General features: G+C 45.0%; 1 protein-coding gene across 2 annotated transcripts in view; it reads left to right on the top strand.

The window, feature by feature from the left end:
- The window catches only part of DYNC2H1 (dynein cytoplasmic 2 heavy chain 1), a 1,541,159-nt gene that overhangs the window by 819,915 nt on the left and 697,833 nt on the right, over positions 1 to 23,411 (top strand). For both annotated transcript variants that reach the window (XM_069202358.1, XM_069202357.1), the window contains exons 58-59: positions 2,291 to 2,414; positions 18,347 to 18,468. In XM_069202358.1, the coding sequence (XP_069058459.1) occupies positions 2,291 to 2,414; positions 18,347 to 18,468 (246 nt within the window). The remainder of the gene's footprint in view (positions 1 to 2,290; positions 2,415 to 18,346; positions 18,469 to 23,411) is intronic.

The following is a 23,411-nucleotide window of genomic DNA, read 5'->3' as shown; positions in this document are numbered from 1 at the left end:
GAAATGTAAGTCAAAATCCTTCAGTTGGGCAAGGTTGCAGGCTGTACACAGTGAAGGTTGATGGCATTTGGTCGAGGCTCGACTGAAGCCGTTGGTTTTGGTGAAAATAATTGCTCCAAGCAGAAATGTTGCATTTACGCGACCACTGAAGTTATCTCATCATTTGTATACTTTTTGTGGCTTCACTCAGTCAAGATTTTCAAACCGTAGATTCATGGCCCGATTTAGATTTTGGTAGATGGGGTTTACTCTGTGATGGCAATGGAATACTGTACTCAGTTACATTAAAGTAATACCTTCCGATGAGATTCAGAGATGTCCGCCAGGCCAGAAGACATTTCTTCCACTGGCAGGAACTGCGATCATGCTGGTTCCTATCAGTGCTTTGAAGGTTTGATGGAGGGCTCCATCAACATTACTGAGCCATACAGCAAACTTTCACAGTTTTTTTTCTTCCAAAAACAAAACATTTAGGGCCAGATGTACGAAATTCCTGAATTGCGACTTGCAAATTGCGAGTCAGAGAGACTCGCAATTTGTCTGTCGCAATTCAGGATGCAGGATGGTGTCCCTGACACCATCTGCGACTCGCAAGGGGGTCGCAAAGGCCGCCTCATTCATATTAATGAGGTGGGTCGCAATTTGGGACCCCCTTGAGAATCGCAGCACTCACAGGGATGGTGGCCTGCTGGAGACAGCAGACCACCATGTCTGTGCCTGCTTTTAAATAAAGCAGTTTTTTTTTTTTTGTAATGCAGCCTGTTTCCTTAAAGGAAAACGAGATGCATTACAAAAAGAAAAAATGAAACGTTTTAGTTTAATTTTTTCAGAGCAGGCAGTGGTCCATAGGACCACTGCCTGCTCTGAAAAAATGTTTTCCATGCCATTCACAAAGGGGAAGGGGTCCCGTGGGGACCCCTTCCCTTTTGCGAATGGGTTGCCACCAGTGTGACACTGGTGGTAACTGCGATTGCTTTGCGACCGCGGTCACAAAGCAATGCAGCATCGCGCTGCGACTTGCAATTAGGAAGGGGAACACCCCTTCCTAATTGCGACTCGCAGTCCCATTTTGCGAGTCGGTAACCAGGTTACCGACTCACAAAACGGGGATTGGGCATTGCAATGTGGTTTTTGCACTTCGCAAACAGCGAACTTCGCTATTTGCGACGTGCAAAAACTTTCCTACATCTGGCCCCTAGTTTTTACAAATAAAAGAAGCAGTAATTCCCTTGTTCGATGGGTTTTCTTACATGGTGTGAGAATCATTTTGTAGTTTTCACTGCCCTTAAAGTCAGCTTTTACTTAGCAATGACGGACAGTGAAACCTTGCCATTTATTTGCCCACTTCATTTACCTTTTCTCTGTTAGTTGCAAGCCTGAAGCTGCATCTGATAAAGCCCTCTCAAAATTGAACACCTTTGCTGTGATGTCCCTCTGATGCTACGAAGGTCCTGGACGTCCAAAAAGTTTTAAAGTTCAAACTTTTGAGTCTTTCTGGAGCAGTTCTTCTTGGTCTCTTATTAGGCTCACAGGACTTAAGGACGAGCATGTAAGGACTACAACTCCTGCAGAGGCCACCAGCAGGGTCTCCATTTTATGGACAAACCTCACCTGGTGCTTTTGTGGTTATTGAAGTTCCTTATGAACCCTGTTCCGCTGTCCTTCCTGATCTAAGAGGACTCACATATCTCACAGATCTTCCTGGCAAACAGCCTAAGCCATTGTTTTTGCTTCTGGGGGCAGTTTTCACACCTAGTTAAGGGGAAACATCTAATTAATCGAAATAATCTGTTGGCTACACATTTTGCCCATCACTTATTGCAGCCCTTGTCTCCATGTCTCCATGTGTGTAGCTTAGACATCCCAGCACCTCTCCTCTATCGTAATGTGGGAATTTCGAAATTTGTAAAAATATACATAATATGCTTTCTGGCACATAGAAGGACTTTCAATTAAATCTAAATACTAATTTTAAAGTTATTTATTATGTATTATCTACTTATTAGGTAAGTATTTTACTTCAAAAGCTATAAATGAATGCTATTGTAAATTACCTTTCTCTGAACTATGCTTTTTCCTCATCTCACCCAAGATTTGAAACACATTAAAAGGGGTTTTGTTTTCAAATTTTTCAAATTAAACAGAGAGAAGGTTATCCAATTTTAAAGAAAGTTTTTTTGGAAAGTCAGTTTTCATTATAATGGAGCCTAAAAGTGTATTCATTCATGCTGTTAAACATGTAATTATGCCTGTTATTCTCATGTATTTCTCTACCTAATATTTATTACAGCTTCCTTGCTAAACGAGGGGTCAGAGAAGACATAGCAACCTTTGATGTCAGAAATATCACCAAGGAAATACGAGCAAGTGTAGAAGAACTTCTGACACAAAACAAAGCATCTTTTGAACCAAAGGTAACAATGTTGCAGGTCATGGATAATACCTCGTTATGTATTCCTATTCATTCCCAGATACAGAGTCATGACAGACATTGCTGGCTGTCCCTAAATACCAATGTGTGATTATCCAAGAACTTTGAAGGTCTCCTCTTCTAGGATTCTTTGGTACTGAGTTATCCCTTCCAGTCTTGTGCTAGGTCAGGTATACCCCACTAGGCTCTAAGGCCCCCCTTTGTCTTGAGTGGGGAGCTTCCTAAAAAACGTCCATCTTTAATTTCTTTTGTCTGCTGAAGTTTAAGGCTTCGCCTCTTATGTTCCATGAGTTCCAGTTTTGCTAAACGTATTCTCCTAATGCACTTTATTTAGTTCATGCGCATCTTTGATTTAAAGTATTTTATTTCCCACCAAATCACTTGTATTTCTATGGGGAAAGTTAATTTTGACTTCACTTACAATATTGAATGTCAGACACTAATGTTTAATTGTGAACTCTTTCCTTTTCCTCATTCATGTTTTTGTCACAAAGTTATTTGTCAATAAGATTGGGGGAATGCTTTTTGAAAACTGTAAGGAAAGTGGCAACCATAAGGTGTAAGCAGTCCCTCACTTCTTTAATATCCAATGTGTCAAGATGGGAAGATCTTATATCAAAGCTACTTAACCAGAAGTGAAGTGGCTCGTTTTTATAAAATGCCATGTGAGACTGTGATATCACGTCCTTTTTTCTTTTTTTTGCACCACTGCCAGTGCAGGGTATGGAACTTTTTTATTTTGCTTTTGTAGCTGTGTTCTTGTGATAGTGTCACACTATGTCACCCTGTACCACCCCTTAAGTTCTCATGCACTAAGCCTTGTGTCAAATATTGCAGAAAGGTGTCTATCACAGACCCCTCCAACCCCCCCCCCCCCTCCATTTCGACTTATAGCATGTCTATGCAAGTCTCAGGCAGTCTTATGTGGTCTTTATTTCCAAACACACCACTCTGCAATATGGTGGGGGAGGCTAAGTACCATATCCTCTCTAAAATGGAGATATGCATCCTGAAATCTCCTGAGTATCATCATATGAAGCTGTGCAAACACAAGAGGAGCTAAAGTTCCAGGGAGTATTCTGGTTTCACCTCTGGACCTATTCTGATCCTTTAGATAAATCCTCAGCTACATTTCCAACTGCTCATCCTCCTCTTGGTGTGTGGTTTGGACTACTATGGGCCTTTCTGTCTTTCTATTGCCACTTGATTATTCTGCTGTGTTGGTGGCTGCAGCCATGATCCGGAGTGCACCAGAACTGAAGCCAGTCCCTTCAGACCAACCCTGAAATATCTCCTCCTATTAGATCAATACATGTGTTGGCCACAGCTCCAGAGACCTTCTGCAGGGCTTATTAGAAATGGCCAAGATGGCCATTTCCAATAAGTGGCCAAAAGCACAAGACTGAACACCTTATGAGGTTTTGGGACTTCTTCGTGCTTTTGCCCCTTTATATTTCAGGAGAGAGCCCAATCAACACATGAGCAGAGAGGCTGACGAATCCCTACACTTAGACACAGGCTTTTTCATTGAGCAGGTGAGTTTCCTGTTTTGGAGTGCCCTATATTTGCTGAACAGGTACACTTATGGTAAAAAGGCAACTGTTTTGCCAACAAAAATGCATTTTATGCAATTTACAGCTCCTTAGCTGAGAGAGGGCTTGAGCATAAATATGGTTTTTAGAGTACCTGGCAGGTATTTCAACTTGCAAGGTTCACCTTTTAAGTTTCCTATTGTTTTTAGATTGCTTAATTGTCTTCAGAACAAGTACCATTTGATCCTCTTCAATATCCCACAGTAAGACTTGAATTTAATACTTGCTTTCCTCATGGGTTTCAAGGTTGTGCACTCCTGCTTTCTGGAAAATGGGCATTTGGATCACAAGATTAGGCCTGGTTCCACACAGTAAGGGATCGGTGATTATCCAAAAGCAGCAGAGTGGCATCCCCACATCTGCACAGCCTAGACAAGTGGCTTGCTGTCAGGTCAGTGACTGGGGGAGGCAAAGGTAGGGCCTTCTCCATACCTTCTTTACCTTTAAGTTGTAAAACAATACCCATTCAGTCAATCTCAGAGTGGCCTATCATGCTTCCTGGGAAAGCTTGAGAGGCAACCTTGACTATTCTGTCTTTTGAAAACTCTCCTTCCAGAGCATAAACTGAGCATCAGCCCTTCTCCTTGAAGAGGTTTCAGATGGAGAGCTCATGTATCTGCAAGGCACTTCCCTGTGCATGCGTCTTCAGAGTGTTGAGGCATAGGTGACATTGATTGGTCATGGGCTACATCTATTAAGGGTTCTGCTAGTGTAATCAAGAAGTGTACTAAGTCATACAGGTTATGGAAATCTTTTGAGCTACTGTCCATCATTAACCACATGGTTGACAGATCTAGCAGGCCCAGGTGTATGAGGTGGTTAGAAAAAGTGATTCTGAGCACTTTGTGCAAAAAAACATGGTACGAATGAAAACATGTTCATTCTCTCTGCATTATTAGGCACATCAAAGAGGCAAATATAGGTTTTCCGGTTTCTCCAGTCCAGGCGTCCTGACCCCATAAGGAGTAGAATGCAGCTGGTCTTCCATGACATCTTGTTTGTGGGTGTCATCAACCACTTATGGAGGGCAACATGATCAGCACGCATCAGACTCATTTATTTTGATGTGTGAGGTTGAATACTTAACCGCATTTATTGATGTCTTCATGCTCCTAATTTTCAACATTATGGACTCAAGAGTGGCCACTGTCATCATAGCCATGGGTTAGGACTGTGACTTCTGTTTACTGCCACTGAACTCCAAGAATAATAACTGTTAAGAGGTTATAGGGGAGGTAGATGTTGGTGTTTTATTGTCAACTCTGCAGAACCCAGCAAGTGATGATAGCAGGTGAGAGGGAATGAGTGGATTGTGTATCACACAATACCAGCAGTTAATCTATGCAGGCCTTTACACCACATTCCATGAGATTTAGAATAATGTGCGTAGGTGAATGGTAGTAATGACTGAAATAGTTATGCACAACAAGGTACTATTACGGCAGCAGAATGATTATTCTCATGGTACTCTTTATGTAAAACAGGAAATTGAGGAGTGGCATGATCTTAAGCTTTCCATGGTACTGCTAACTTCCTAATTCTCATAATATTACACATATTGAAATGCCTCCCCTTTTGAATATTCCCCAGTCATCAGACAGGAACCAGGAACTTTTTTTTCAGCAGCAGTTCTGCTCTGGAAATGATATATGAAGCCTATATAGGTGCCACTCCCACACGCTGTCAGTTTCTTTCTTTCTGCGCCACCCGAAGCAGATCTGGAGCTACCTCTTGTCTCTTTCGAGACTCTTTACCTCAAAATCTTTACAGTGTGCAAGCAAAATGTCACCTTCCAAAATGACAGATTTTAAACCCTGTAAGGACTGTTGCAAGCAAATGTCTGTGACAGATCCCCAACAGGTGTGCCTGTGGTCAGTAGTGATTGCGCATCCATGAACTTGAAGGCCTTTTTGGGATGGCAAGACGCAACTGTACATCGCCAAACACTGCAAGACTCCATGATGTGACAGATCCAAGCAAAGGGCCAGTCCCAGTCCTGTTCCTGGTCCAGGAGTCGCTGGAGTATATCCCAAGGCTAATTGTCATCACGCTCTGGAGGTGCAAGGGCATCACCATGCCTCTCAGACTTGCTTCTGAAGTAGGTCAACATCTGAGCCTATCTAGCAACTTGTCGCTGTGCAACTCGAGTTTCTGTGGCCATTTGTGACACAAAGGCAGATGGAAGACTTCCGCAAGGCCATGCTCTGACTCCTCGGATTTCTTCCAACTCCTTTTGGCGCTCCTGAAGCCCTCAGGGAGTCAAAAACGGGGTTGACCTCGTTGCCAGTTGGACCCTCTGGCACCCCCACCGGGCCTGCCCAGTGCCGGCTTCACACTCCACAACTGTTCCTGGCATGCTGATGCCAGCTCTGACAATGCTGCTGGACAGGGTGTCCATTATCCTCTATAACTACAAATAGGTGCTGCTATGACCTCGGTTGAGGCCACACCAGGTTTTCAGTGAACCACACCCTGCACTTCAAATTACTCCTCCACCTGTACGATCCCAAACTTTGCATTCTTTGTTTGGCACCGATTCAGACAAAGATTATGACACCGGTGACAAGATAGGTCAACCTTAGCAAGAAGAGAATTGGTATGATGACCTTCAAGATCTTAGTGGCCTTAACACCTCTCCTGATTCTGACTTTCTCACACCCCCTTTCCTGCCGCTGAAGCAAGTGCTTCCTTTGTGGTGGCCATGCAACAGGCTTCATCATTTCTAAACCTCCAGCTTCCCCCTAGATGTCAAAACCAATGCTTTGACTGATATTCTCCAGCCAGGGTAAACCACTAATGAGCCTCTTCAACCTAATAATTATATTTTAATTGAGGCCTCTACAAAACTTTGCTTCTGCCCCCCAATAAATGGCCACATTGCATGACACTATCACCTACCCCGGACAAATCCTGCATTTGTGTCTCAGCAACCCCTTCCGGAGAACTTAGTGGTTCAGGTGTCCTCTAGCTGGACAAATCTTAATACTTTTCCGACAACTCCTCACACCAGGTGTAGGAAGCCGGCCTGGTGTGTGGTGAGCACCTATGGTGTTATCACCCTATACTAAGTCCAGGTATCCCCTATTAGTGGGGGTTAGTCAGTGTCTAGGAAGCCAAGCTCTCCTCTCTAGAGGTTGTTGCTTATCTAGGAGACATGCAAAGCTCATGCAATACCACTTATAGTCACACAGCACTTGCACAAATGAAAGAACCACACAGTGTTACAAAGATAAAGGTACTTTATTTTTAGTGCCTAAAATACTATATAGGCAATACTCTAGTAGCAGGTGAGTAAGCACACTATTATTATATACACCTTAGTTGTCAGAAATGTGCATAGAAAGTATTAGAAAACAGTGCAATAACAATAGACAGTAGTGACCCTAGGGGGAGCCCAAACCAAATACTAAAAAAAATGGGATGCGAATGATGGACCCCCACCCAGGTAAGTGGAATCTGTAGATGGGAGCTGGAGGAACTAGGAACCCCAAAAGGTAAGTACCATAATGCCCCCCAGCGACCAGGAGATAAGAGGTAAGTACCTGTTTTTTCCCAAGCACACAGATAAACTTTGTGAAAGGACTGTGCAAAACCCAAGCAAGACTGAAAGAAACAGAAGAGGACCTGCAAATGAAGGGTACCAAGTCCATTTCCAGTTGGAGTGTCCGGTTGGGGCAAGAGCCACTACCCACCGTTCTGGAGATGCAGGACTAGGTCTACGGTCAAGACCAGGATCCGGCTATGTAGCACAGGAGCAGAGGAAAAGTTCCGGAGGTGATTCAGTCGATGTCCCACGCCTGAAGACGAGTTGCAGTCCGTCAGTGTTGTAGAAAAACCACCAACAAACCTTGGCAAAGCCAAGAGTTGCAGGAGAGGAGTTGCAGAGCTCTCGGGGATCAGGTATGGGAGTCCCAGGCTTTCCCCAGAAGTCAGGAGAGCAAGAAGTTGTGGATTCAGACCCCACACGCAACTCATAGGCAACAGGCACAAGAGTCACAGTGAGGCCCACTCAGCACACCTGGAAAGGAAGTCCCACTTCACTGGAGCAGCAGGCAGGAGACTATGCATTGCAGGGAAGAGTGCTGGAGGCCGGGGCAACACGGAGCCTGAAGATCCTTTGGAAGAAGAGCCAATAAGCCTTGGTAGGTGCAAGGATCGCGATGCACAGGGGTACTGTCCTTCAAGGAGAGGCAAAGACTCGTCACCTCCAAAGTTGGACAGCTGGTAGAGGGGACTAAGTGGACCACTCAAGACCACCACCTGTGTTGCAAGATCCACGCAGAGTTGCAGGAGAGAGGACCCACACAGTCTGTCGTCGTTGCAGTTGGTGCCTGCGGATGCAGCGGAGAGACTCCTTCAATCCAAGGAGATTCATTCTGGCTTTTTAGTGCAGACTGAACACTTGCCACCCTCAGAGAATGCACAGTAGGGCAAATGTTGCAGTTGCTGGAAGGAGCTGGAGAAACAATGTTGCAGAGCGAAGTCGTCGCTTGAGCTGCAGATTGTAGATTCCTGTGAAGTCCATTTGGGGTTCCATTGGCCAGAAGTCGAAGTAAACATTGCAGAGTAGTCCTGCTGGAATCTTGCATGTCCAATCTGACGACACACCCAAGAGGGAGACCATAAATAGCCCTGGAAGAGGGATTGGTCACCTAGCAAGGTGACCACTTATCAGGAAGGGCTGTGATGTCACCTGCCTGACCTGGCCAATCAGATGCTTCCAGAGGCCTCTGCCCACCTTGGATTCAAGATGGCAGAATCAAGTGGCCACCTGGAGGAGCTCGGGGCACCGCCCCTTGGGTGGTGATGTCCAGTGTCATACCAGAGCAGGGATTGGAGGTCCCTGAACCGGTGCAGACTGGTTTATGCAAGGAGGGCACCAAATGTGCCCTTCAAAGTCTACCAGGGCCTTGGGGAGTCTACCGCTCCCAAGCCATGTAACACCTATTTCTAAAGGGAGAGGGTATTGCCTCCCTCTCCCAAAGGAAATCCTTTAGTCTGCCTTCCTGGGCTTGAGCTGTTCAATCAGCAAGAGGGCAGAAACCTGTTTGTAGGATGGCAGCAGTGTGGGCTGGCCGGGAAAACCCTGCAAACTGGTAGGAGCAAAGCTGGGGGTCTTCTAAGGAGCCCCCAGAGTGCACGGAATCATACACCCAATACTGGCAACAGTAGTGGGGTATGATTCTGACATGTTTGATACCAAACATGCCCATGTTCGGAGTTACCTTTATGTAGCTGGACATAGGTAGTGACCTATGTCCAGTACACGGGTAAAATGGCTTCCCCGCACTCACAAAGTACAGGGAAATGGAGCTGGAGTTCATGGGGGCACTCTACTAATGCACTGGTGCCCTCACACACAGGTACTTCCACCCTGCCCTCTGGGTGAGGAGGGCCTGCCTTAGGGGTGACTTTCCGTGACCTGGTGCAGTGACCTGTAGTGAAAAGGGTGCATGCACCCTTTCACGCAGGCAGCAATAGCGGGCCTGCAGACACACTTTGCATGGGCTCCTATGGGTGGCATAATACATGCTGAAGCCCATAGGAAACCCCTGATGCCCCAATGCCCTGGGTACCATATACTAGGGACTTATATGGGGGCACCAGTATGCCAATGGTGGGGTGTAACAAGTTAGGGACAACCAAATCCAGAGGGAGGGAGCACAGTTACTGGGGTCCTGGTTAGCCGGATCCCAGTAAACACAGTCAAAACATACTGACATCAGGCAAAAAGTAGGGGTAACCATGCTAAAAAGAGGCTACTTTCCTACACCAGGGAGTTCTAAAGAGTGGTGACCTTTGGGAAGAGAGTATATTCTTCCACCAGGTTGTGCTTAGTCTGTCATTGCCAGTTAACTGGCAGAGCCGCTACTCCCATGCTTTTTGGGATTCAGTGGCTCAAGTCCTCCCAGGTGCCCCAGAAGACCTTAGTCCTGTACTAACGCTAGCTATGCATGCCAGTTGTGGTATGACCAAGTCCATGATTCATTGTGGTCTAGACAGTACAGATTGTATTGGGTGGGCCATTGGCAACATTGTGGCCATTCACCGCCACATCTGGCTGCAGGTGACAGACTTTTCAGGTGATGTTTTGTCATCTGTTATGTACATGTCATTTGATAGGACTCTTTTTTTAGGGGATAATGCAAATTCCACTCTGGTCTGGTTCAAAGAGCAGGGCCTCAGCATGCTCCTTGTGCTATTTGCTACGCCTCGCCAGCCGTATCAGCCTTCCCATTCATTTCACGTTTTCAGCAGAGGCACCTCGTACCGGCAGCCCAGACTGCCAAGCCACTTTAGGATGCCCATACTGGAGTACAGCTACCTGGTTGGCCGTAAGATCCAACGATCATTGACGGGTTGGCAGGCCATACCATCGGACAGGTGTGTCCTGAAAATTGTCTAATAGGAATACGACTTTCCCTTCATAGTCAGTCAGCTGTCCATTCTGCCATCCCAGGAACAACTATCTGAGGAACATTTGTCCGTCTTTTGGCTGGAAGTGCAATCCCTTTTGGCCAAATGATCTACTGAGAGGGTGTCTGTACCAAATGTAGGTTGTGGTTGCTATTTCTGTTACTTTCTGGTGCCGAAAAATGTTGGAGGCTTTCTTCTTATTTTAGACCTGTGCCCTCCCAATGCCTTCCTCCGCAAGGGCAAATTTAAGATGCTCACCCTGTCCCAGGTCTTGTCTGCCCTTAACTTTGGAGACTGGTTGGTGGTGTTGAATCTGCAAGATGCCTATTTCCATGTACCCATCCTGCTGGCCCAGCAATGCTACCTGTGGTTTGTTGTTAATCAGGAGCATTTTTATTTCACTGAGCTCCCCTTCAATCTCACCAGTTGCCCTCTGGTGTTCACAAAAGTGATGGTGGTGGCAAAGGCACATAATTAGAGGTCAGGGGTTCCTGTTTTACCCTCCCTTGGTGACTGACTGCTGAAGTCAGGCTGGCGAAAGGCAATCCAGACTACGTCTCACCCCTTGTCATCTTTGGGGTTCACTATCAATGTGCAGAAGTCATACCTGGCTCCTTCTCAGACACTCCCCTTCATTGGAGTCATTCTGGACATGGTTTGGTTTCGTGCCTTTCCATCAAAAAGGAGAGTCTAGGAAATTCAGGAAATTATACAATTTTTCCGCCTCTATCCTGTGTTTCATTGAGGTGAACTCTGAGGCTGCTGGGACTGTTGCTCTCCTCCATCCTGCTGGTCAAACCTGCAAGGGGCATATGTGGACTCCGCAGGGGGTACAGACGTTTCAGTGAGCCAGACATCATGGGGACCTCTCCAACTATGTCCAGATTTCCGAGGAAACTGCAACAGATCTGCAGAGGTGGGTGCTGGATCGCTATTGGGTCAGTGGCAGACCCTACTCCCTGTCTCATTCATAGCAGACAGTGGTGATCAATGTTTCAGCTCTGGGTTAAGAAGGTCACTTGGGAGATGTGGACATCAGAGGCCTCTGGTCTCCAGTGGAGTCCTGACTCCATATCAAACTTCTGGAGCTGAGGGCCATCCACTTGGCATTGCAGCCTTCCTTCCCTCAAAGGGAGGCTGGTGCAAGTGCTCATGGACAACACCATCACCATGTGGTATTGCAACAAACTGGATGGGTGAAGTCATGGACCTTGTACTGGTAGGTGGACTATAAAGGATTTTTCCTAGTAGTGAGCCACCTGGCAGGATCTTTAAATGTTGGCGGACAAACTCAGTCACATACACGAAGAATCTTTGTCCATCATGATTCTGCATTCAGCCCTACGTTGTTTATTATTTATATGGCTATATTGAGCAATGGGGCTTTCACCTGCTTTCTTACGCAGATGACACCCAGCTGAAGCTGTCATTTCAGCAAATAGAGAACACTGTGGTGGTGAGCATCCATAGCTGCCTGGCTTCTGTAGCCAATTGAATGAACGCAGTTGTCTGAAACCTAATTCAGATAAATCTGAAATTCTGGGTTTTATTGAATCCACCCCCTTGATCTTAGACCCCAGTAGCCTATAGAACTAGATAAACTTGCAACCCGCAAGTTAAAGTGAGAAATCTGGGTATTAGATTTGATAAAGATCTCTCCTTTAAACCAAATAGTGGCTTAGAGCCACATGTTTTGCTAGTCTTATATCATTAAAAAGACATTGAATTTACTTCCTGAGCACACTCCGAAAGTTGTGCATGCTCTGTTCACTTCTAGGTTGGACTATTCAAATTTGCTTTACTTCGGGCTTCCAGCTGCCTCCTGAGTAAGATCCAGCAAGTAGAAAAGGCTGTAGCCCATCTGATTTTGAACTGCCCTAAAAGGTAATCTACTAGGAAGAACCTCAGCAGTTGTGCTGGCTTCTGGTCCACCAGTTTATTAAAGTTAAGGCCATGCTAATATCTGTTCGAGCTTTGCACCAAAAAAGGCCTTTGTATCTGCAGATTCGAGATGTACACTTCTGCCAGGGCTTATCCGACAGAGACTTCTAGCTGAAGCTTCCTTACCTTAGAATAATCCCCAGGCATCAGTCTGGCTTCGAAAACCTTTCGTGAGCAGCACCCCTGCGCGCCGTTAAGTTCTTTCGTTTGGTTCCATGGTGTATTGTCTGGGTGTCTGCAGAGAAAGTGACATGCATGGTGCCTAAATACGCACCACACCAAAACGCTAACATCAGTTCTTTTCTTTCCGTGCCACTCGGCGCACATCCAGGAAGAGCTAACCGCAGTCTTTTTTTGCTTGACCTTTTTTTTTATGTTATTTTACTTGTCTCCTATAGCGTCAAAGATGTTAGCTAGGAAAGCCGGTTTCAAGCCATGCCACTGACATGTCGGTGACGGTGCTACATTTGATGTGCCTCTCATGTTTGAAGCATGACAACAGAACCTGCCTCATTTGCCGCACCATGCACCCCAGGGCCTTGAGAAAGCTTTCCCTCAAGGTCCTTGCCACTTGACGTGCGACACAGAAACGCTCACAATCTTGGTCAAGTGAATGATCCGGGATCGGTCCCGGGCCACTCCAATCACTTACCGTCGCAGTTAAGGTCATCAGGGAAGCCCCACAGACTACGCATTGGCCAGAAAGCAGTGTTTGGAAGGACTGCAGGCTCATTCCACGAAGTCCAAAGCTGCTACCACTGTGTTGTCATGTAGAGTTTCTATCCTGAACAACTTCCAGGCATCTACGTAGGTATTCCACCATATGTTCACAAAGCACTATTGTTTGGACAGCCAGGCTCGCCATGATGGGCATTTTGCCCACTTGATCCTCCTGGACGTTTGAGTGCATTCACAGACTCGCCTTCTAATGGGGACTGCTTTGATATCTATTCAAAAGGTGAGGAATCTACCATTAGAAGTCTCTCAGAAAAATAAGTTACTTACCTTTGGTAACCTTCTTTCTGGTAGAAACTCTCTCTAACCACAGATTCCTTGCCGCCCCTCCTCATTCCTTATATTGGATTCTATGCATTAATCAGATCTCAAGTCTAGGACTCGGCACACTGTTCAAAGTCAATTTGCTGCTTGGGGGGTCTCTGTTTTGGGGTATGAAAGCAACTGACGTCCACCGCAGTAATGGTGCCTATATTGGCTCCAAATGTCATTTCCAGAGCAGAACGGTGTCAGTATGGAGCCACACCGGTGTGCAGAGGTACTGCTGAAACAAAAAAGTTTCCGGATTTAGCCTGATGCCTTGGAATATTCTAAAAGTGAGGACTCTATGGTTAAATAGAGTCTTCACCAGAAAGAGCGTTACAGGAGGTAAGTAACTTTTTCATCTACTCCACACCCCACCTAATAACCCCCACACACCCCTCCGTGTTCCCAGTCTGATCAGACATGCTGCAATTCAGGGCATCACACAGTAAAACTAACACTTTTAGTGAAGAATCTCATTTCCAAACAATTGACTCTGGCCTTTCTATTCTCCTCCCTCTGTTTGAGATTCTCCAGAGCCACACTGGTCTTAAACAACGAATCACCTCATTGTTGGTCAGGGTTTCACACACAGTTTTGTTCTTTCCTTGCCAACATTCTATTCCACCCTGTCAGGCTACATCTCAGGTGGCACATTTCTCCACATAGATCTCATACTTGCAAAATATTACTGAGATTTCTGGAATTTCCCCCCGTATTCACGCAGCAAGATTTACATGCAATATTCACTGACCACTTCCAGGAGATATATAGATGCCTGCCCACATTGAGGATGCTACAGTAGTCTCATTCCTAGCCAGGGCGATGTTGCCCCAGCTGTTGGTGGATGACAGCGAGGAATTGGGGGTCCCCATCACGGAACTAAAGATTATTGCAGTTATCAAGGAGCTCCCCGGACTGATGGTCTACAGGTTGAGTTTTATCAGGCCTTTGCCTCACAACTCACCCGACAGTTGCCTGTGATGTATATGCAGGCACTGGACTGTAGTTCGCTATCTAAAACCAACAGGGAGGCCCTAGTTGTGTCTGTGCCCAAGTAGTCGGGAGGGGCCTACGGATGTGTCAGCTTCCGCCCCCTCTCAATACGGAATCTAGATTATAAAAATCACAGCAAAGTACTGATTAACTTTCTCTTACCTCATCTTGCCAATTTAGTGCAAAAAGACCAAAATGGTTTAATTCCCAAACGGGATACGTCATATAACTTCTGGCATCTGTACTGCGTGTTGTCTGAAAACCCTGCACCTTTCCCAGCCGGAGTGATGGTCCTCTCTTTTGACACCCAGAAAGCATTTGATACGCTATGCTGTGATTACTTACAAGCTTTCATGGCCAGAATATCCCTGGGAGATGGATAGGGGAAATAGGTTGCACTACTATGCGAGGGCACGAAAACGCAGGTCCGTACTGGACTCCTCATCTGCCTGGTTCCATGGACTCAGGCAGAGCTTCCCCCTCTCACCACCTATGCTTTTTACTTTGGCTGTTGAGAATTTTGCATGCATTCTGCATGCTGAGGGGCAAAATAGAGGAATCCCATTACATGACAGAGAGCATGTGGTCTTCCTGTTTGCGGATGACATGCTCCTCTACCTGACAGACACCCAGACGGGTGTCCGTGGTGCGTGTTGCTGTTAGAGACTTTTGATCGGGGCTCAGAACTTTGTGGTAACTGGTTGAAAACCTGTGATTTTCCAGTCTCACCAGATTGTACAGACTCTCTGGCCCCAGTGCAACTGCTGGTGATCCAGTATATTATGTGGACAAGAATATGATTGAGTTTAACCTGGGTGGAGCAATACGTGATCTTAGAGGTAGTGTGGCATTCTGGTGAATGCCGGCTCCCCATAATGGGCAGGATAAACTTGTCGAAAATGGTTATGCTGTCTAGAGTCTGGTATTATTTTGCAAAGCTACCGGTCTGATTCCAAAAGACTTGGTTTCGGACCCTGAATACAATACACTGCTCTGGGACCTAATCTGGGATAGACGTTGCAAACGGATGTCCCTTTGTTCTCTACAGAGGCCAACCAACAACAATGCCCTGAGTGTCTCCAACTTTGAAGTTTAGTACTACGTGGCACAGTTGTAATGGTTGATCCGGTTGCTGGTGGGAATAGATTTGGTAGAAATAGGTAGTGGAGTGATCGCAGCAATGAGCCTGGGAGTATGGTTGACACCAGCGCGGAAATTAAGACTCCTACACATAGCTCTCCAGTGCTGGAGAGGTGTTCCTGCCTGGGTGGGCACGGCCCTCCTGTACGCACCTATGATGTTGCTATTGGGATTGCAGATGAAGAAAGGTGGGAGATGCGGGCCTCTACAGGGTCCAGGACCCGGAGCCATCCATGTGTGACCGACCACCTGCAGACCTAAGTAAGTTTGGACGGAGTAGCCACTTAATCTCAGAATGTCACAGGAAGTGATTGTGGACACACTACCTGCACTACGAGACAGATGGGAGGCTTACATCCAACATCAATTCGTGGGGAAGGAATGGGAAAAGACTCTAGGACGTATATACACTTCCACGCACAACATGAGATTTAGATTCACACAGTTCAGCTACCTGCACTGCATTTACCTGTTCACACAAAGCCTGAATGTTAAGCTGCACACGTGAACGCCTACTGCCTGCTGGACCCTTGTGAATGCAGATTTCATACACATGGGATGGGATTGACTAGTGATTGCGCACTTCTGGACATTTGTGGTGAATTATATAAAATGCACCCTTGGCTGACATCAGATATTTAGGTCAGACACATGCCTTTAAGGCTTATACCACAGACAGCGAGAGGCAAAAAAGCAGATAATAGGTTCTTAGATATTGTGTTGGGAGTTGCCTGCAGGAATTTAGCACGCCACTGGAAATCCCTGACTGATCCACCTCCTAGGACAGAGGTTGAGAGCTGGGCGGGAGCGGAGGTAGAGGCCCGCTGGGACGAGGAGCGGAGAGGGATTAGTAGACCCAACTGGCAGAACAATGGGTCAAAGTATTGTCCAGCTTTGTGGAAGTAGAGGACAAATAGACCTCCCCACAGACACTGGCAACTATCGCTGCTGGAAGGGACCTGGAAGGGTCTGGCAGGCCTTGTCCTCCCCTCGCACCTTTGACGGGATCCCGACTTACTCTCCGGACCCAGAGAAACACTGGCCTAGCATGTATCACATCAACTGTACACCTAAACTAGACTGGGAAGCTTATGAGTTCCAGTTGATTACTGTTTAGTGTTCACCCTTACACATACTGTGCATTGTACCTTATACATATGTGATGAACCATACCAGGCATAACCCACTCCTATAGGGTTTATAGGATGGATTTAGGTAGCTTTGGGGGATTAGACAACAATATATGAATCAAATGAGGAGCAGAAACATACCGCAGCCAGCAGGATACCTCTTACTCCTGTCAATGTCTTTTGTAATGTATTACCCAAATACTATGTGTGCTATGTGAAGTGCTGTTTACGAACATCAAAAACATATATGTGTACGTATATAAGTATAAGAACTGCTGAAAATAAATTTATATATATATATATATATATAAATAAATATATATATATATATATATATTATGTGAAGTGTTGTTTACGAACATCAAAAACGTATATATGTGTAGTATATAAGTATAAGAACTGTTGAAAATAAATAAATTATATATAGATATATATATATAACTATATATATATATCTATATATAATTTATTTATTTTTGGCAGTTCTTGTCCCTTCAGCATATTGTTCTTCAGGAGACTGCAGCCTGCGAAGTTAAAAAAAAAAAAAAAAAAAGAACCCCTATGTGTATATATCTCCTTTGGTTATGGTGAATATATATAATCTATTTATTTTCCGCAGTTCTTGTCCCTTCAGGGTATTGTTCTTCAGGAGACCGCAGTCGGCAAAGTTAAAAAAAAAAAAAAAAAAAAAATCCCTATGTGTATACATCTCCTTTGGTTATGGTGACAGAGCTGTTGGGTATCCCATTGTTGCAACACCCTGTCAGTTGTGGGACCACCAATTTGCATCTGGGTAGAACATAGAAACCCATGAAAGGTATGATGTAGCACTTAAATCATGTCTCATATAAGGATTTCGCCAAATGGTGGTCTGCTGGGAAATGTCTGACTTGATCAGGCCCCTGTATTATCTAAAACAATTCGAAGGAAGCTGTATGGCTCATTACACTAGCTCCTGTGTCATAATACTCGTCTTTTCACACCTCATCACCACATGCTCCACTGTCACTCGTATTCACAGTGATTCCATTCCAGTTGGTGATGCTTACAAAGATCATCTCAGACTGCAGATCTCTTCCAGATGTGCCACACCAAATGGCATTGGTGCAGTTTCAATTTATATCCCATCCTGTCATTTTGGCCTTCTCTCCTCTCTCTGGGTCATTGGTAGGTCCTTAATGGAAGGTCAGTCCTCATCCACATGGGCCCAGCATGCTCCATCTTTTCTCAGGCTTGAAGATTGGCACTGGAGAAGGGACTTCCCATGTTGATATACACTGCCCCACTCACATATTTAAAAAAAAACTAGTTTTTCCTACGCCCACAGCTACCTCGTCTTGGCTTTGGGGCTGCCTCATGCTCCTTTCAGATCCCAGTTGATGGAAGCAGCATTATTTTTTATAATTCAAAATTTCTCAGCCAGGTGATATGTGATGGAAGCAGCATTCTTTCTTATAATTCAGAATTTCTCAGCCAGGTGCTATGTGGTGAAATATTGTAATTCAGAGCATGCAGTTAGATAAGAGGGTATGTTAGTCTGACCCTTCCATTAACAAAATATTAAAAATAAATTGGTAAACTTACAACCGTTCATTTCAGTGTTTCTGATAAAAAGTGAAGAATGTGTAACTCTAATTTCTGATTATGAAACTTTATTTCAGAATGCTAAACGAGCCAGTACTGCGGCTGCCTCGCTGGCTGCCTGGGTGAAAGCCAATGTCCAGTATTCCCATGTCCTAGAAAGAATTCAACCTCTAGAGAAAGAACAGGCCGGACTAGAATCGTAAGTGGCATGAACACTTAACCTGTCAGTTTCTTTCACTGTTTATTCTAATTTGATGTATATTTTAATTATTTGTTATCTGTAAATCACATGAATACTTTAATGGCATATAGATATACATTTCTATTGGATACACCTATCACTATTCGAGTAAATGTGCATTAAGGGTTTTCTCAACCTTTTACAATCTCTGACCTACTAACTCTCCTGCACAATTCCCACCACCTTGGACACCTACCATATTGTCCTTCATAGTGATATATTTGTATCCCGAACATAAGTCTTTTAAAATAGAAATAATTCAAAATGTTAGCCTGCAAACATGTGCTAGTTTCTTCTATATGGAGATTAATACTGTCCTTCTAAAACTAGGATACCTGTTTATTTTATGTCATGTTTTTCTTTCTTGACATTATGTTACTTCAAATTGCGCAGTAGTGCTGCTCTGGCCATTTACATTTATTTTGCAGTTCTTTATAGTACTGCTTTATTACTCATACGCTAACTTCGACACATCCCGCTGAAATAACCCTCTAAGTAACCTCTTTGTTCAACATCAGAGATCAAGCTTCCTGCTTTGGTTTTAGAAACAGGAGTACCATTTTTTTACTTTATTTGAGTTGTTCTTCTTTGTCATTATTCTGGAAACTGGTGTGTGCAATAAAAAAAAAAGATAAACTACTAAATATGTAGCTTGTTATTCTCAAATGTTTTCAAATCAATATCATATTTTTATATACTTATTAAATTACTGTATGATATAGGGCCCTACTACGAGTTTGACGGATGGGAAAGCCCGTCTGCCAAACTCGCAACAGGGTGGCCTACGCGATGACCTCCCCGCCGGAGTTATTAAGAGTCTCCTGCTAGGTCAGCGGGTGGAAAGTCAGCGGGTGGAAACCTGAGTTTCTGCCCTCTGACCTAGCAGGAAACAGTCTACAGCATTGTCTCCGGCTTGTAATCGAGCCGGTGGCAATGCAGTAGCCTGCAGGGTGCACCAGAACCCTCGCAATGTTCACTGTCTGCAGATCAGACAGTGAACATTGCAAGGGTGCTGGCCAGGGGGGCCCTGCACTGCCCATGCCAAGTCCATGGGCAGTGCAGGGCCCCCCCTGATGCCCCCTACACCCTTTGTCCCCTAGCCTTTTCATGGCAGTTGTACTGGCATGAAACCTCTGGCGGAGAATGAGATCGTAATCCCCAGGGCAGCGCTGCCCTGGCTTTTAGGTCCACCACCATCCTCCAGACCACTGGGATCTGAGATCCTGGGGGAGCTGGCGGTCCGACCGCCAGGGTTGTTATCTGGTGGTCGTACCCCCGCATTGGCGGCAGTCCAGACTGCCAACGCAGGTGTGGCGGTTTACAGCCACGCTCGTAATCAGGCCCATAATGTTGCTTTTTGCTTCTAAGCATGTTTCATGAAATTTCAGCTGCTTCTCACAACACTTTCCAGATTGTATTTGAGTAAAAAAGTCACTGACAATGTGCCCCTTCTGAGTTATTTGCATTATATTAATTAACATTATTTGTTTCAGCACTTAAGTGCTTGCAATGTACTTAACAAGATGTAGCCTGATGTCACTCTCTGTTTGTGCGTAGCATTTTTCCTTTTTAGGATGCTCCTATTTTGTTCTGGTCCTAAGTAACATCTTTGCAAGAGGCACAGAGGATCCTGCTGCTTATTTTGTGTCTATAGATGTTCTATGTCAGTTGAGCTTTTCATTTGTGAGAAAAAACACTTCAAGAGTTTCATGTCTGTTGTAACTACTGTAACTCAAGTCAAATGGGCTGTGATCGTGCTTTTTTCATTTTTAATAAAATAAACCAATAGAGGGTTATCTATGTATGTTCTCGCTGCCTGACATTCATTGATGCATTAAGGAGACTGTGAATTTGTGGGTGTCTCTTTCAGATGACAGAATCTAACATATTTGAGCACTTTTCAAGAATATTTGCCTATATTCCTCATCTTCTGGAAGTAGCTTTTCACCATTTGTTTGTCCCACTTTCATTTTATAGATTGCTTATTTCTCATCCAGTATTCATGATATGTAACATCTTGTGGATGCTTTGATGTCAGTGATTTTGAAAAAATTGAGAGCCATTCTAACTCCCATTGGTGTCACATTATCTCTGTCAGGATTTGCGATGTTGGAACTCAAGGAGTATTATAGGATATAGTAATATAATAGATCCTCCCAGTAGCTTTTCTTATAATGACCGCCTTTGCCCCAAGCAACCGACGCATATGTGACAGGCTTGCGTTGGAGCAGCACTATAGGAGATGTCAGTGACAGCCCCGTGAGCAACAGAGAAAAGTGCATTAGTCACCAGCCTGCTATAGATGCAAGCAATCAGTCTAAGGCAAATGGTCATAGACAACAAGAATGTTGTGGTTGCTTGGATCAAAACCCTAAAGATAAGCTTTCTGAACTATTGGTTGATGTGGGGTCTTGTTTGTGTTTTCAGCTTTTACAAGTGGGCTCTCAATCAGGGACACATCTGTGAATCTGAACGCCAATGAAGATGCTCACAGGTGCCTCGAGATATGAAAAAAAAGAACTCCAGTTTGACAACTGGTTATTCTTGATTACTTTGAGTGTTTCCAGTGTTTGGACAAAATATTGAGTTTTTAATATCAGAAAAAAAATATTGTGATACAGAAATAGTGTGATGCAGAAATATCGTTGTCAAGAATATCACTTTTTTCAGGTAAATAATATTGTTAGCAAGAATACTGTTGTATTTAATATAATTTTAAATGTGTTTTAGTTCATATATTAATTTCATATTTTATTATTTGTATAATATTCTATTCATTATTTTGAATATAGTTTGTAATTTTAAGTGATTTAGCATTTTTTATGTAGTTCCTAATTGTACTTTATATTGTCTTAGCGGGTTGTTGTGTTTGTAGGGAGATAAGGCTGGAACTATTCCTTTCGTGGCAGACAACAGTTCCAGCAGCAACAGTCAACCAATCCTCTTTTTTAGGTCCTGCACAGGGCATGGCAAAGGGAGACAGCGAGGAGCCACCCATCAGCCTTCCTCCTCCTCTTCCTCCCAGCCAACATCTCAAGAAAGCAGCTCTCTGCCATCTTGGAGCATGCTTTACCAGTGGGAGGTCAGATAATTTATTTTCTACCAGTGGAGGTCCATAACATCGGACCAGTGGGTATTGAGTATTGTAGAAAATGGATATGCCCTACCTTTCCAGGAGTTTCCCCCTCCTTTCCCTCCTTGACAAAGTGTTTGTACCGATACTAGATCTCGGGATTTTGAATTGGTTCCTCAAGTAGGAAAAATTCAAAATGCTGACCCGAGCCCAGGTGCTTCTTGCCCTGGACAAGGAAGACTGGATAGTTTTAATTGATTTGCAGGTTGCATATTTTCACATCCTCATTGTGCAAATGCTCAGGAAGTATGTCTGTTTCATGGTGGGGTCGCAGTGTTATCAGTTTAAGTCTTTCTGTTTGGCCTTATCCCCGGCACCTCAAGTCTTCACGAAGGTGATGGCAGTGGTTGCAGCACATCACAGATGGTGGGGAATACAAGTATTCCCTTACCTGGACGATTGGCTGCTCAAAGCCCAGTCTCCGGAGTCGGTGTTGCATCACTTGCAGTTAACAACTCAGTTGTTGTACAACCTTGGCTTTTCCATAAATTTGCCGAGTCTCACCTGGAGCCCTCTCTGTGCACCCTGTTCATAGGGGCAATACGGAACACTACAGTGCATCGTGTCTATCCTCCTCTGCAGGGAATTCAAGACATTTAGGCTACGATACCGATGTTTCAGAATGAAACAATGGTTCCAGACCTGAAGGTCTTATGCCTGCTCTGTCTGATGGCTCCCTGCATTCTGTTGGTCACCCATGCACGCTGGCACATGAGGCCCCTTCAATGGTGCCTCCGCAGGCAGTAGTTTCAGCACAAAGGAGATCTCACAGAGTGAGTCAGAATCTCCAGAGACAATGCAGCGGATCTTCGATGGTGGAGTGTGGACGGCAATCTATCTCGGGAAAAGTTATTTTGTCTTCCACCTCTAGTGGCCACAGTGATAACAGATGCCTCCACTCTAGGGTGGGGAGCACATCTGGGGGATCTGCAGATCAAGGGAATTTGGTCTCCAGGGGCACAGTTGTTACATATCAGTCTGTTGGAGCTGCGGGTCATATGTCTGGCTCTCAAGGCCTTCCTCCCTTCCCTTTGTTGTCAGTCAGTGCAGGTCTTGACAAACAATACTACTGCGATGTGGTACATAAACAAACAGGGAGGTGTAGGGTTGTATCTTCTCTGCAGAGAGGCTCTACGACTCTGGTCCTAGGCTGAGGACCATTAGATTGGCATCATATCAAATCACTTGGCAGGAGTCCTGAACATAGACGCAGACAGGCACAGCCTGCAGTTTTCAGCCAGTCACGAGTGCCATCTCCATCTGGAGGTGGTGTTACACATTATCTTTCTACTGGGGACTCCTCAGATAGACCTGTTTGCCACTTATAAGAAGGTGCAATGCCCATCGTTCAGCAGCCTCCAGTATTGGATGCAGGGAACAGTGGGGAATGCATTTCAATTGGACTGGGGCTGCTCCACCCGTTCACCACCCCGCCCATACCCTTGATGTCTCAGGTTCTGAGAAAGATTTGCAAAGATGAGTCCAAAGTCATATCCATAGCCCCAGATTGGGCAAGAAGGATGTGATACACTGACCTCCTTCAAATCTCACTGTGCCCTCAGCTCCGTCTCCTTCACGGGGAAGTCCTCCTCTCACAGGGGCAGGTTCTACACCCCCACCTCCAGAACCTGTACCTACATGCCTGGAGATTGAACGGGTAACCTGAGTTCTTTTTCCCTCCCGCCTGAGGTGGTGGGTGTTATCTTATCGGACATGCGACACTCCACCAAGTCAGTGTATGCTGGCAGATGGGCTCAATTTGTAAAGT

Source organism: Pleurodeles waltl, chromosome 8 (assembly GCF_031143425.1).
Source record: "Pleurodeles waltl isolate 20211129_DDA chromosome 8, aPleWal1.hap1.20221129, whole genome shotgun sequence".
Taxonomy (NCBI): Eukaryota; Metazoa; Chordata; class Amphibia; order Caudata; family Salamandridae; genus Pleurodeles; species Pleurodeles waltl.
Note: the sequence above shows the minus strand (reverse complement) of the source record. Positions and strands in the feature narration are given on the sequence as shown.